The sequence below is a fragment of the Mustela putorius genome, unplaced genomic scaffold (assembly GCF_011764305.1).
Source record: "Mustela putorius furo isolate JIRA1106 unplaced genomic scaffold, ASM1176430v1.1 tig00000580_pilon_pilon_pilon, whole genome shotgun sequence".
Classification (NCBI taxonomy): domain Eukaryota; kingdom Metazoa; phylum Chordata; class Mammalia; order Carnivora; family Mustelidae; genus Mustela; species Mustela putorius.
This window is the reverse complement of record NW_025421423.1, coordinates 995,349-1,010,883: the sequence shown is the minus strand read 5'-3', so window position 1 is coordinate 1,010,883 and position 15,535 is coordinate 995,349. Positions and strand designations below refer to the sequence as shown.

At 44.0% G+C, this 15,535-nt stretch overlaps 1 protein-coding gene across 3 annotated transcripts in view; it reads left to right on the top strand.

Annotated features, from left to right (window-relative positions):
- Positions 1-15,002, top strand: part of GNE (glucosamine (UDP-N-acetyl)-2-epimerase/N-acetylmannosamine kinase) — a 44,182-nt gene extending 29,180 nt beyond the window's left edge. For all 3 annotated transcript variants that reach the window (XM_004747589.3, XM_004747591.3, XM_004747590.3), the window contains exons 6-12: positions 2,814-2,901; positions 3,645-3,855; positions 6,512-6,641; positions 6,992-7,213; positions 9,084-9,266; positions 11,714-11,830; positions 12,831-15,002. In XM_004747589.3, the coding sequence (XP_004747646.1) occupies positions 2,814-2,901; positions 3,645-3,855; positions 6,512-6,641; positions 6,992-7,213; positions 9,084-9,266; positions 11,714-11,830; positions 12,831-13,066 (1,187 nt within the window). In that variant the 3' untranslated portion in view covers positions 13,067-15,002. The remainder of the gene's footprint in view (positions 1-2,813; positions 2,902-3,644; positions 3,856-6,511; positions 6,642-6,991; positions 7,214-9,083; positions 9,267-11,713; positions 11,831-12,830) is intronic.
- Positions 15,003-15,535: the final 533 nt, after the last annotated feature.

The following is a 15,535-nucleotide window of genomic DNA, read 5'->3' as shown; positions in this document are numbered from 1 at the left end:
ATATCCATCCAAATATATTTCTGTAGCTAATGGAAGTATATGTACTCTGGGGGTAAAGAACTAGACTAGAATCAGAGAGGTTCATTCCAGCTCTGCTCTTTCTGTGTATGTAGTTGCTAGCCTAATTTTCTTTTTTTTTTTTTTTTAAAGATTTTTATTTATTTATTTGATAGACAGAGATCACAAGTAGACAGAGAGGCAGGCAGAGAGAGAGGGGGAAGCAGGCTCCCCGCTGAGCAGAGATCCCGATGTGGGGCTCGATCCCAGGACCCTGAGATCATGACCCGAGCCGAAGGCAGAGGCTTAAACCACTGAGCCACCCAGGCGCCCCACTAGCCTAATTTTCTATTACCTTTAGGTCTTCTTCCTCTTTCGTTCCCAGTGTACTACTTTGTTCCCCACTTCACAGAGAAAATACAACCCAGTGAATGGAAATTCTTTCAACTTCATTCATTAAGAAAATATTTAATAAGCACCTACTGTGTTTAGGCACTGGGATTTGGCAGTACATTATACTAACCCGGGCTGAGCTCTCATGTAACTTTATTCTAGAGGGAGGGGAGATTGATGATAGACCAAAAATCAAGTATCAGACCTTCTGGGTGCTGTGTAGCCTGTAACACAGGTAGTATGATGGGATACATTAGATGACAAGGCCTCGTTGAGATGACACTAAAGCTGAGACCCAAGTGACAACGAATCTGCTATGTGAGGATCAGGGAGGAAAAGAGGGAACAGCCAGTGCGAAGACCCTAAGATGGGAACAAGCCTGATGTGGCTGAGAAATCGAAGGGCCAGTGTAGCTGTAGGGTAGTAGGCAAGAGGAAGAGTGATATGAGATGATGTTAGAGAAGGAAGCAGACCTCCGTAAGCCAGGTTAGATAATCTGGGATGTATTTCTAAGTATCATGGGAAGCCATTTATGGGAGGAGGACACGATGTGACTTGCATTTTGGAAAGACCACTCTGCTGCTCCGTGCAGAGTGGAGTATGGTGGGACAGGACTGGAAGCAGGGAGATCACTTAAGAGTTTCAGTTCATATGAGAGCTGATAGTGGCTTAGAGTACCTGGTAATAACAGAGAGGGACAAAATTTAGGTCTGGGGTTTGTTAGAGTACTTGCTGCTGCTTGGATGTGAGCAGTGAAAGGAAAAAACTTCTAGATTTTTGGATTGAGCAGTGGGGTACTCTTTCCTAACATAGGGGACACTGCAGGAGGAACACATTTGGGAGGGTGGAATTAAGAGTTCTCCAGTAGCCATGTTAAATTTGAGATGCCTATCAGATTTCAAAGTGGACATGGCAAGCAAGCAGCTCTGATAGTTGTATGGAGAGTCAGAGTTGGGAGATAGAAATTTGAGAGTGATTGATATGTGGATGGTGTGTAGTTAAGATATCCGTTCATCTGCTATAACAGAGAGACCCAAAATAATAGTGTCTAAATAAGTTAGATTCTCTTTCTCATTGCTATAGCTCCATGGTCATCAGAGAATTAGCCTCTGTCTGTCTTCTTGATAGATGCTCCAACTCTTGCTGTCAGGTCCACATTTTAGCCATTGGGAAGGAAGAGAGGAAAGGTGTCCTTCCTTATAAAAGCACAACTTGGAAGTTGCAAATATTTCTTCACATATCCTATCAGAATATAGTCACAGGGTCACATCTAGCTGTAGGAAAGCCGAAGAATATAGTCTTTAGCTCAGTTATTAGATGTGCAGCTAAAAATTCTGTTACAAGTACAGAGAAAGGATGTGGAGGATAATGGTGTCCTCTGCCAGAGATGTCATTTCAAACGAAGGGACTACATGAGATTGCCCAGGGGCGACATGTAAATAGGGAAGAGAATGGAGCCCAGGACCAGCGGCTGGAGCCCTTCAGCATTCAGAGTTCCAGTGAGGAGGAAGGGGCCGGCAAGGAAGACTGAAAAGAAAATGCCAGTGGGGTCAGAGGACATCCAGGAGGGTGAGAGCAGTAACGCCCAGAAAAGAAATTGTTTTGAAGAGACGGAGTTGACTCTGCGGAGAGCTGAAGGACTGTGCGAACAGTTGAACACTGGATTTGCAGTGGATCTTCTGTTGTCAAAGGCAGTCTTGTATGTTGTGTCACCACACTTGGATAAGCACAATGCCTGTCCATCCTTTTGTTCTCACCTACTTACTTTGGAGGGTGTGGCATCTCTCTGTCCTGCCCACTGCTCAGCCTTCCACCCATGTTCTAGATCCCCACCCTTCCTGCCTTTTCTAGGAACTCAGGGGCATCCTTTCTCTGCCATGGATCTTCAGCCTCCTTCTCACTGAAACATTCCTCGGCCTCTCACATCTTAGAAAGAACAACCCCACTCCTCTTTCTGGCTCCCACTCTTCTCTTCTTAGCCAGAACTATTGAAAAATATGGCCATTTTCACTGTATTGACTCCATCACATTGGTCAGAAAATACGTAGAAACAAAGTGGTTAACCAGCCAGCTGAGTAGATGGAAGGCAGGTGGATGGAGAGAGTGGGCACACTAGGGCGGGGAGGGGTACGCAGGTGCTGGATTCATGCATATCATTTATTTCAATAAATCAATAAGAACTTCATTTATTCTCTTTGGGAATAAAGGACCCTAGTGTTCTTAAGTATTTGATACATGGAAATCTTTCTGAGAGTGCTTTAAAACATATAAAGGAGAAAAGTTGATGTTGCTCTAATGGACTCATTTGAAGTCCTCTGGGTTTCAGGGTTAATTATGAGCACAGCATAACAAATTGCTAATTTCTTTATTCTTTGGACGTTTCCACTTTCAAATCATTGTAATGCGTCACTGGGTTCACCTAGGGGAGAATGTCCTTCATGTCCGGGATGCTGATACCCAAGACAAAATACTGCAAGCATTGCACCTTCAGTTTGGTAAACAATACCCTTGGTGAGTATATACTCCTTCTAAAGTGATTTCAAAGGGGAGCTGCCTTGGGTACCATTTTTAAGCTGTGATCATTTTTCAGTCATTTTAACAGAGCTTTCATTCTACATCCGCCGGGGTCCCCTAGCTGCGAATGAGGCAGGGCTTGCTGATAGAACCCCTGTTATTCTACCAAGGGTTCAAATGGAGGGTAACTTCTTTTATTTGTCTCAGTTAATTAATACAGCACTTCTGCCAGGAAAATACCTCTTGAGCCTATTTTGACTTTTTGTAAATAGGAGAAAATGATTGATTTTCTTTAAAAATAGTCTAGTTCAACCTTGTAATTTAGACTGCTCTCCTCTCTCAAAGTAATGAGATTTTCCTATATTTGAATGTTTGAATTCTGAAAATAACCATTTTTCCCATGAATGCAAAGATGAAGAAAGCAATAAATAAATTTGTTGTCCCAAACTAGGTTACATTCTGAAATTAGCTTATTAACTAACATAATTTCTCCTTAATGATAGAGGCATTCATTATTGGTATCTGAGGCTGAAAATAGCTGTATTTCAGTCAACAGTAGAATTAGACCTTCTGTGAGTAATGTGCACATACTTACTGTGTTGCTGGTGATATCAGATGTTATTTTAAAATGAAGAAGCACAACTTTATTACCTGAAGTCTCGGTTTCTGTTAGCACCATGTCCTCCATGTCATTTAAAATGTATGAGAGAAGTGTTTAATTGATTTTTTTGATCTTGCAGTTCAAAGATCTATGGGGATGGAAATGCTGTTCCGAGGATTTTGAAGTTTCTTAAATCTATTGATCTTCAAGAGCCACTACAAAAGAAATTCTGCTTTCCTCCTGTGAAGGAGAATATCTCTCAAGATATTGACCATATTCTTGAAACTCTAAGTGCCTTGGCTGTTGATCTCGGTGGGACAAACCTCCGAGTTGCAATAGTCAGCATGAAGGTAAAATTCCTAAGTCTTAACTTCATATCTTATGTAAATGATTTTTTTTAAGTATGTTTGGAAGGTAGGACTAGAAACATTAGAGCTTGTAATCATTTGCCCACAGTATTGACATTTGGATCCATTACAATGTTTGCCTCACTATTTTACTAAGCATTAACATTTCAAAGAAGTAAAATTTTCTGGGAATCCAAGTTAGTAGACTTGAATTGACAGTGGGAGACCCCTTACGCACCAGAGAGGGCTCTTGCCATCCAGGAGACCTGGAATTGGGTACTTGGTAAAGTATGGAGCGTGTTGATTACTGTCACTATCTAGGGAAGGGTGTCAGCAAATGGTGAAGGGAATTGCATCTTCTCTAGATAGCACATGATTTTAGTTGAGTACAGCATACCTTCAATCCTATAACCAAAAGATCAACACAGTGTTGACAGAAACTGAGAGCACCTTCCTAAAAACATAAATTGTTCATGTTAAAATGGCCTCTGATGACTTCAGAATAAACGTACCAGAAAAACCTTTGAAATATTATAGGTACGTAAAATTTTAGGAATCTTTGAGAAATGGCAAGGATTTAAAAAAATAAAGTTGTTTAGGTCAAGTAAAGCAAAACAAAACATAATTTTCTCAAAAGAGACCAATGTCTCCTTTGTAAATACTCTTTAAAAAGCATTAATAGAAGGTTTTCTTAAAGATGATCTTTCTATATCACTGGCCAGAACTCTCTGGAGTGGTCAAATTCTAGAAACATTCCTATTAAAATCAAGGAGAAAAGAAAGATGTTTTCTGCAATATTATTGCACATAATTCTGGAAGTTAGGAAGGGAATAAAAGCAAGGGACAGACAGCACAAGTGGAGATTGTGCACAGAGTAAAACGAAAAATATTATAGACAATAAGAATAAATAAGCTTGCAGAATTAAAAAGACACCTGAGCAAAATGGTTAGATGTTAGGATAAATATATAAATATCAGTGACTTCCTACTTAACATGAACTTTTAGGCAAAGATTTTTGAGTTTTCCTGTGAGTGAGTGTTTGTTAGCTGACTGCACATTAGCATTACCTAGAAGCTTTAAAAAATATATAGATACCTGGCTCCCACCCCAAGACTAATTTGCATCTCTGGGCAGCATCAGTATTTATTCAAAGTCCGGGTGATTCTGCTGCACAGTGAACATCGAGAAGCACAAGTTAGGTTTGCTTTCCTGTTTGTTTATTTAGTTTAACTAGGCTCCACAGCCAGCGTGGTGCCCAGCGTGGGGCTCAAACTCACGACCATAAGAATAAGACGAGCCGAGATCCAGAGTTGGACCCTTAACCAGCTGAGCCATGCAGGTGCCCCTAGGTTTATTTGTAATGACAGTCATTAGAGACAGCCCTAACCTTTGTAATTGGGCAAAATCCATTAGTAATGAAAGAATGGAAAAAGAGCCTATTCAGAACAACAACCAGAAAAATTGTAAGAATCATGTAAACCCCAAAACTATGTAATTTATATAAAGAAAATTATAAAATTTTAGCATATAATGTAAAGGCTTGAAAAATATCCTGGATGGGAGTGCTGAGTATTGTTAAAATGTCAACACTTTGCAAATTGAATTATAAGTTTAACATTTTTTTAAAAAGTCTTTTTTTTTTTTTTTTTAAAGATTTTAGTTATTTATTTGACAGAGATCACAAATAGGCAGAGAGGCAGATAGGGGGTGGGGGCGGGGAGAAAGCAGGCTCCCTGCTGAGCAGAGAGCCCATGTGAGTCTTGATCCCAAGACCCTGAGACTGTGACCTGAGCCGAAGGCAGAGGCTTTAACCCACTGAACCACCCAGGCGCCCCAAAGAAAAATTTTTTTTAAAAAGAATAATTTAGGAGAGGGGGCGCCTGGATGGCTCAGAGGGTTAAAGCCTCTGCCTTCGGCTAGGTTCATGATCCCAGAGTCCTGGGATGGAGCCCTGCATTCAGCTCTCTGCTTGGCAGGGAGCCTGCTTCCTCCTCTCTCTCTCTGCTTGCTTCTCTGACTACTTGTGATCTCTGTCTGTCAATAAATAAATAAAATCTTAAAAAAATAATAATTTAGGAGAGACTCTCCTTGACATAGTATTAAAACATATCACAAACCACAGTAATTTATTTATTTTGTGGGGGCGGGCAGCAAAGCAAAGTTTATTGAGCAACAGCAAAGTGATAGTACAAAGCTCCTAGGGAGGGAGGGAGCCTGAGAGGGCTGTCCACAAAGCGTGGTAATATAAACATCATAGAACCCTGCTTTTACGGCTTTCCTTTATGGGTGATTAAAGCTTAACCTCCTTAGCATATTTATTTAACTGCCTTAGTTTTTAAGCAAGTAAATTTGGTCACCCTGAAAGAGTAAACTATGACCTTCTCACGAAGATTGAGATGAGCCAGCATTCACTTGGCATGGTGAGAGGCCAGGGTTTGCTTTGGAGCCGCCACTCCCAGGGATGGCTTCCCCAAGACGGCTGTGGTGGACCCCAGGGCTGGCCTACATGGGAGCGGCTCCCCTCCAAGCACTCGGCGGGGTCTGCAGGCCTTTCTGTCCTGTAGCGAAGCCTGATTCAGCACGAAAGAGGTCAGAAAATTCACAGGACACTCCTTAGGTAAGATAAGTGAGATAGGGGTTGTTTGTTTTCTCTTTTAGGGTGAAATTGTTAAGAAGTATACTCAGTTCAATCCTAAAACATACGAAGAGAGGATTAATTTAATCCTACAGATGTGTGTAGAAGCTGCGGCAGAAGCTGTAAAACTGAACTGCAGAATTTTGGGAGTAGGTGAGCTTGTGAATTGCATATTCAAGAAATGTTCTTTTTGATACAGAGTTTACTGAGTTCTGATGCATGACTGACCCGTCAGGTCACTGCCCTATGTATGTGGCTCCAGGTCCTGTCTGTGGGTCCCAAGCATGGGGACTTTCTGGAGCAGCAGTCATCATTATGGATACAGAGGTGGGGAGCTGCAGATGTAGCTCAGAATTACCTGACATTTCCTTGCAGTCTTTGGTAATATTTGTCTTAGGAGATTTTGGGTGAATTAATTTGTGTTTGAAACCCAGAAAGTGGGCACACTTTTTTCTAAGATTGCTTATGAGAATTGTTTTCCTGGCGTGTGTGGTGGAGCTCAGGTATTTCTACGGGCGGCCGTGTAAATCCTCGGGAAGGAGTTGTGCTGCATTCAACCAAACTGATTCAAGAGTGGAACTCTGTGGACCTCAGGAGCCCGCTCTCTGACACCTTGCATCTCCCTGTGTGGGTGGACAACGATGGCAATTGTGCTGCCCTGGCAGAAAGGAAATTTGGCCAAGGAAAGGGCCTGGAAAACTTTGTGACACTTATCACAGGCACAGGTGAGTGGAGTAAGCGAAGGTCGCTTTGGGAGTTCGAGTATGTGTTGGGGCATGCCCTTGGTGTCCTCCAGGGAGCTTGTAAGTCTGCTTCAGTCTCCACCTCCTGTTTGAGTAGAGCCAGAAGGGGAGCCCCGTGTGAGTGCATAGGGCCTTCCTAGGCTTTCCTAAGCGTGTGCCCTGCCCTGGGTACACATGTGGACCTCAGACTCCCAGAGACTTGTCAGAGCTATTCAGAGCTCTTATTCCCCGAAGCTTCTCCTTCCCAGCTTCTCCCAGTCTTTTTGGTTAGTATAATATTTGTGTCAACTAGCAGCTGTTATCCTGGGAAGCGGAGACTAATAAACAGATTTTTCCTTTAAATGTCTTTGACAACACTCCCCCACCTCCTCCCAACCCTGCCCCGGGTAGCCCCCTCCAGTTCTGTGGTAGATAACATAACAAGCTCTTTGAGCTGGTCCTCTAGGAGCTGCCAAGTAGGTGAATATAAACTAGAACAGTTTTTTGAAAATAGAGTTTGTCTTGCTTACTCCAGTACTGCCATCTTTGCTGAGAATATAGGCTGGTTCAGGGCTACCAAACAGGGGAGTGGGTGTTGGGACCAGAAAATGCCAGAAAGCCTTCTTATTAAAATTCAGCTGGTTTTTTTTTTTTTCCTTGATTAAGCATTCCTCTTTTTGTTACAAACTTCTTAGTATCCAGAGTTCCAAAAAAATTGGTTCTGACAGTTTTTGCTGATTTATTCATTGCTTTAGTGGAGGGATGGACTTCTGGAGCTGCCTACTCCCCCATTTTTGCTTAGTCCTGCTTTGTTTTCCAAATGAGGAAAGAGACTCAGCCAGTAAGTGGTTGAGCCACCATGTGATCCCAGATAGGTCTAACTTCAAAATGTGTGTGCTGGTCAACTCTCCTCCTCTACCTCCCCTGGAAGCTCAAGCCCTTCTCCTAGTCTCAGACACAATTTTAGCAAGGTCACATATCATTTCCTAGATGTTCTGTCAGAGCGGACAGTCTGCAGATTAGAGGGGAGGAGTTGAAGAGTTCGTGCCATGGGAAGTAACTGATGGCAGGATAAGAAAGCAGGGCCTTCTCAGGCTTTCCTCCTTAATGACTCCTAAACTCCACAAACAAGAGAGTCACTGATACTCATAATCACTGAGTCACAGATTTTTAGACGTGGTGCCATTAAGAAGAGGCAAAATCATATTTTGTACACTTTGTTTGAGAAACAGGGTGGTACATGATATATTTGGAAAGATGGTCTTCTGTTGGGTTTCCCCTACACCAGAGCCCAAGATGAGGACTTAGGGTATTTTATGTAGGAGGTGATGCTGAGAAGCAGGAATGAAGGAATGGGAAGAGAACAGAGTAGGTGGAAAGCCATTATCCAGGTTGTCTTGAGGGCAGTGGGGGCTGAAATCTACCAGAACCTCCCAAGAAGTCTGCAGAAGACCATGCAGAATTGTCCACTAGACTCTGCTGGCTCTTGTCTTGCTTGGTTGAGGACATCCTGTGCTCTCATGGGTGATGAGGCTCTTTATTGTTAGAGATGGCCTTGGTGAGGAGACAGGCCGTGAGAGCTTGAGGTGGCATACTTGTCACACAGTGAGTCTGAGCCTACATGGGTCTGTTCCCCACAGCTGTCGTTGAAACCACAGTGAGCCAAATGGTTGCAGCATTAGGGTTAGGGTTGGGGATCTGCTTAAAGCATTTCCCTCCAGAATGCTTCCAGATGAAATGCTGGTACTTAGTTAAATGTCAGCTACTTAGGAAAGAACCCCACATGCCACACTGCTAAACGGACGAAGCATTGCTGTATCCCAGCTTCCTGTGTGAGCTGAGAGCCACCTCAGTGACTGTTCTCTCGCTGCAGGGATCGGCGGGGGGATCATCCATCAGCACGAGCTGATCCATGGAAGCTCCTTCTGTGCTGCAGAACTTGGTCACCTTGTTGTGTCTCTGGATGGGCCTGATTGTTCCTGTGGAGGTCGTGGATGTATTGAAGCCTACGCCTCTGGAATGGCCTTGCAGAGGGAAGCAAAGAAGCTACATGATGGTTGGTTTCTTTCACCTGAGGAATTAAATAGCTAACAGTAGACAAGTATTTCAAAGTAGATGTTTCCAGAAAGAGCTGGATACTGAAGCCAGAACTTCTACCCTTCCGCTTTCTGGAGGAAAGGTGGGGCTTCCTCATGCCCAAGCTCTGAAATCCCCTTAGTCCTTACCCATCTTAACACTTTCCTCTCCATGTGGGGGGTGGACACTTGCACTCTGGACAGCAGGGAAGATTTGACTGTTGTCTCCTCAGCCCCTAGCCCAAGCACTAAGTGGATTAACACATTACAGTTGTGAGCTCCAAGAAGTCTATTTGAATTAGTTGTTTCTGGTCTAATGCAAGAGGGAGTCATTTACTGTCATCATAATACAGCGTCAGTTGTGCTGAGAATGCTGGCCTGGAAATGTAGATGCACATAAGGACACCAGTGTTCCCTCTTTGCCCTCCTCATACAGGGAAGGGAGTGTTAGGGTGCTCTCTGGGGTTGAGAGAGGCTAAATAGAATTAGCAGGGCAAGTTGGGATGAGCCCAGGATGCTCTCAAGCCTGGGAAATGGTGCTGTGGGTGCATAAAGGGCAACATAGGGTTAAGCATTGAAGAGGTGAGGCCAAGACCAGCAGCCAATGGAAAAGACATTGAAGACCAGCAGCCAATGGAGAAGACTTCTGGGGGGAAAAACCATGGTCAGATCTGAATTAAATTAGACTCTTCATGAAACTGAACTCTTTGTTTTCAGGGAGAAAAATACTAGTTGAGTGGAGTAGCTTTAGATGATGCCATTCTAGAGTGACTTCTGGTTTTCTGGTTGGATGGGCTGGGAATATAGGAGGAGGAACCAGCTGTGGCAGAAGGGGATGGTTGGGTGCCTGTGGGACGTTACTGGAGATGTGCAGGCAGCAGCTGGCTATGGGGCTCTGGCGCTCAGGAGAGAGGACTGGGCTAGAGGTGGGGACTTGGGAATCATCAGCACTGAGGTGTCAGTTAAATCTCTGCATGAGATTTGGAGGGAGGCAAGAGTCCGGGGTGGAATCCTGTAAAACAGCATTTAACAGGCAAAAAGGAAAATCAGGAAAAGGTAAAATCACAGAAGCCGAAGGGAGAGTTTCAAGGCGGGGTGGGGGGGGGGGGAGTAGTTGGAATGTCAAGCGCTGCTTATGAGTAAGAGAAAATCAGAAGAGTTCTTAATGGCTTTGGCCATGAGGACATCATTTGAAACCCTGAAAAACTTTTGTTTTCAACTTCATTTTTATCATTAGCCTCCCTTAGGGGCCTTCTCAGACATTTTTCCCCTAATCCTGGCCCCCACACATGCTGCTTCAGTACCACATATCCACTGTTTATCTGTTTGTGTTTATGTACTATTTGTATAAAAAGAATAAGCTTTTTTTTTTCTTTTTTGTCTCAGAAACCAGTTTTTGTTCCCCTGGTGGCAAATTCATATCTTAAGAAAGAGCGGATTCAGTATCAGGAACAGAAGCCTGACTGCACTGAGGGAGAGGGAAGAAGTGCTTTGAGGGCAGGGAGACTGTGAGCGCCTGCAGGCGGCGGGGATGGAAGTGAAGCTGGAGAGAAGGGGCGCTTGAGCCCCCCCCCCCCCGCAGGGCTCCTGAGGAGCGGGGGGATGAGCTGCAGGGCCTGGGCAGCAGGCCTGAGAGACGGAGAGGGAGCGTGAAGGTGTGCAGATCACAGATGTCTTTTTAGGCAGGGGCAGGAAGGGGTCCTCGTGGGGTCCTCTGTTGGAGAGGTCAGCAGTCCGGAGATCTCGTGATGGTGGGGACGGGGTAGAAGGTTTGAGGTGGTGGAAGCTGAGAAGAGCCCTGAGAGGGAATGCAGGAGAGCTGGCAGGGCAGCTGTGAGGAGACCCCAGGGCGGGGGCGGGCGGGATAGCAGCCTGCGTGGTTGCATGATAGCAGATGAGGAGGGAGATGGACCTGGGTCGATGACGGTCAGAGTGCGGGCAGGAAAGACAAGGACTGCAGGTAGTGCACCTACTTACTGTTGAGTGAGCACTGACTCTGGCTCTTTTTTTGACTGAGGTCTTCTTTTGTCCATGATCTCCTATAGTTCCTCAAATAATCCTGCTAGGGTACGTGGTGTTACCCCCATTTTCTAGAGAAGGCTCCAGAGGTGATGTGACTTGGATGGGGCTGTGCTGCGGGTCGTGGCCGAGCTGGCAACTGAACTCCTGTCCGTGTCAGTGCTTTAGGCGCTGCTGTAGAATGGCAGGGGCTGCAGGTGACAGGTCGTGCACCTGGGATGGATCAAGGAAGGAGAGAAATAGACGAATCTGTGTTGCATGGGGAAGTGAGAAGTGGGAAGCTCGAGGGCTGGCTAGGAGGCTCTGGTGGGACGGCTCGCTGCCTGCGGGTGCAGGCGGACTTCTCAGCCCGGCCCCCTGCAGGGCTGCCACAGCTCACTAATGACTGCTGCTTCTCTCCTCTGCTCAGAGGACCTGCTCTTGGTGGAAGGGATGTCAGTGCCGAAAGACGAGGCCGTGAGCGCGGCCCATCTCATCCAAGCTGCAAAACTTGGCAACGTCAAGGCCCAGAGCATCCTGAGAACAGGTGAGGGTGGGGCTCTGGTCGGGGCAGCCCTGCCATGGGCGGGCCCTCAGCCTGCCCAGGGCTCCCGAACACACCCAGCTTCTCTTGGGACCAGCGCTCTGGAATGTGTGTTCGGAGGTGTTTTCCTGCTTTCTGAGAGAGAAAAAGGGAATGGCATTTGAGGTATTTGGCAGCACTGCCATTATTAAGCAGGTTTTTTGTTTTCGTTTTACGACTATGAATAAACTACTTGTCCTAAACTACTTGTTCATCTTATAGGAGAGTAAGAAAAAATATCACTTCAAGTTTTAACCATTCAGAGACAAACTATTAACATTTCCTTCCAGTCTTTGCTTTTTTTTTTTTTTAACATAGTAGAGATCATATGGTATAGTATATAGTATACCTAGCTTTTATTTTTTAATAGCCAGCTTTTAAAATTTTAAAGCATAACTTCATTTTCTAATATTAAGAATAAATCTTGGGGCACCTGGGTGGCTCAGTCATTAAGCATCTGCCTTTGGCTTAGGTCACGGTCCTGGGGCCCTGGGATTAAGCCGCACATTGGGCTCCCTGCTTGGCGGGAGGCCTGCTTCTCCCTCTCCCACTTCCCCTGTTTGTATTTTCTCTCTCGTCTCTCTGTCAAATAAATAAAATCCTTAAAAAGTAAAAAAAAAAAAAAGAATACATCACACATCTTTTTAAAACCACCACTTTTCTGTTATATAGTAAGAATGTACTAAGTATTCTGGGCTGCTGACCCTTTTCTACCATGCTCTGGCGGGTTTTTTGTTGTGGTGGGGTTTTTTTGTTTGTTTGTTTGTTTTGTTTCTTAAAGATTTTACTTATTAGAAAGAGTATACTAGCAGGGGGAGTACAGCCCGCTAGCTGTACAGGCAGAAGGACAAACAGACTCCCCACTGAGCAAGGAGCCCAGTGCTGGCTGGAGTCCAGTTCTGACCTGAGCCACCCAGGTTGATTTGACTTTCAAGATTCACTTTCTGGTTTTGTTTTCTTGTAGCTGGAACGGCTTTAGGTCTTGGGGTTGTGAACATCCTCCACACCATAAATCCTTCCCTTGTGATCCTATCTGGAGTCCTAGCCAGTCACTACATCCACATCGTCAAAGACGTCATCCGCCAGCAAGCCTTGTCCTCGGTTCAAGACGTGGATGTGGTGGTGTCGGATTTGGTGGACCCTGCGCTGCTCGGTGCCGCCAGCATGGTTCTGGACTACACGACTCGCAGGATCTGCTAGGCCTCCCAGGGGTGCACCCAGAACCGAGACTCTGAGCTTCTTCGTGGAATCAGGTTGTCTTTTAGACGAGCATTTCTTAAAAAGCAGATTTGGTATTTAAATTTGGTATTTGGCAGGTGACTTCGGCAGTTAAATTTTTGCTTTTAGTCTCCTCTTCCGGAGCCACCTTTCCCAACCCTCATTTTTGTAGATGCTGCTCCTTCTGGGGTCATTTCAGCTCAAACCCTCTAAGCACCAGTCACAATCTTCTGTGCCAAAGTTGCTGTGACAGTAGACAAGGACGCCTCAGGGCTCTGCTACTAGACGGGCCATGTAGACCTACAGGCCCTGCCTGAGGCGGGGCCTTAAGACTGGAGTGTAGATCGTTCTTCCTTCCTCCTTTGGCCCTAAACTCCGATTGCAAAAAGGGATCCGGTCAGGAAACAGAAGGAAATCTCACTGTGAAAGGCTTGAGTAAACTTTTTTTAAAAAACTGCTTTCCTGAGGTATTTTTAAAAGTGCACAATTTGATAAGCTTTGACATATGTATACCCCTGTGAAACCATCACTGCAGTCAAGACATTGGACACCTCTGTCATCCCCAAATGTTGTTTGCTTAATGCTGTTATTTATTACCCTTGCAGAATCTTGAGCAACTTTAGGGATCTGAATGAGTCACCTTCTTGACCTTGTCCTTATCTTCTTAAGGACAGCTGAGAAGCCACTAGGACTTACAGCCTCTGCAAGGAGATTAACCATCCCCAAAGGATCTTTGCAACCGACAGATACCTCTCCCTTCAATAACCTTTCCTGCTAATGTTGAGTCCGACCTTGGAGTATCCATTAAACGAGTACTTGTGGAGCTCGTATCTGTGAAGCTGGATTCTGGCTAAATAAGATCCTGTGCTTTCACTGGTGTCAGGATAGAAAGGCCAAGGTTCTTACTATCAATTTTAACCTAGAAGAAATACTAAGACCCTCCATTTGTTAAGTGCCTACTGGATGCCGGGCTCTGAACTAGGTGCTTCATATACATAATTCCTAATTCGCACAACCTGGGAGGTAGATGTCCTCATTTCCATTTTATACAGCCCCAAACTAAGTCCTGATGTGCTGCAGTGATTACCTAAAGCCTTGTGGCTAGTGAGTCTTAGAAACAGGGTTTGATCCCAGGTCCCTCTGTGCTTTTCTGCTATGCCACACAACCCCTCAGATAAGAAACTTGCAAAATGTGAATATATCTTGATTTACTTCATACTACCAACAGCTTCAGTAAGACTGACTCAATTTGTCTTTGATGCTGTCCTTCAATGATAAACTTAATCAAATATTCCTCTATGCTGTGGACATTTTGCCAATACAGTATTTGGTCCAGTGACAGGTTTTTATGGGTACTTTTAGATGATCTAAAAAAGCATATGCATGTTTTTCAGATTTTAATTTTAGGAAAACCTGAAGGTTTGCATTGTTTTGGTGTTAGCATACAAAATAAAGTGAAAGAATCTATATTGCCACTTCCTTCCTGGTGGTTAATGTGAAAAGATAGGTTGGCTGATTCCTAGAATTCCACCAGCCCTGAAATAATCTCCACATCCTGGTTATTGTTGAAAAATTCCACAGTGATTCCCAGGAAGGAAGCTGGTCGCTTGGCCATCAGCGCCCCAGGGGATGTAGCAGACTGTGAAGGGCATTGGTTGTCCCTTGGCGACATCTCTGACTGCTTGTCCACTAGATAGGTGCATTGCTACCAAGTTTTATACCAAATATTTGGAAGGATGGTACTAAATCTAAAACCAAATCTTAGTTTTTATTAAATTCACGAAAAGGCTAATATATTCCAACATAATTATTACATATGCTTAATCACATTAATTTATTTTAATGTAAATATTTTTATGTTACTGTTCTGAGCCAAATTCTAAAGAAAAAATAAATATATTTCTCTGTGGAAAGCCTACCATTTTTGCATTTTGTTTTCTTAATTAACTCTCTAATTAAAATTCCTTTCTAGAAGAGGTTTATTTTGTTGCACTGCTTGCTTTTTGAAGGTCATGTAACTTCTTAAGGCATCTAATATAAATTTCCTAACAGTAACAATTTTTTTGATAATAGGGAGCATTAATGTATTACATTTATATATATTGCAAAATGATCACTACAGTAAAAGAACCATCACTGTACATACAGAACTATTCTTTCTTGTTTCGAGAATGTGTATGATCTACTCTTGCAGCAGCTTTCAAATACACAGTATAGGCATATATATAGTATGGACATACTTCATTTAATTGTGCTTCACAGATAATGTGTTGTTACAAAGGTATGTGGCAATCCTGCATCACACAAGTCTCTTGGCACCACTTTTCCAATAGCATTTGCTCACTTTGCATCTCTGTCATCTTGTGGTAATACTCGTAGTATTTCAAACTTCTTTTTTGTTGCAGTGATCTGTGATCAGTGATTTTTGATGTTACCGTTGTGTTTAGGGCA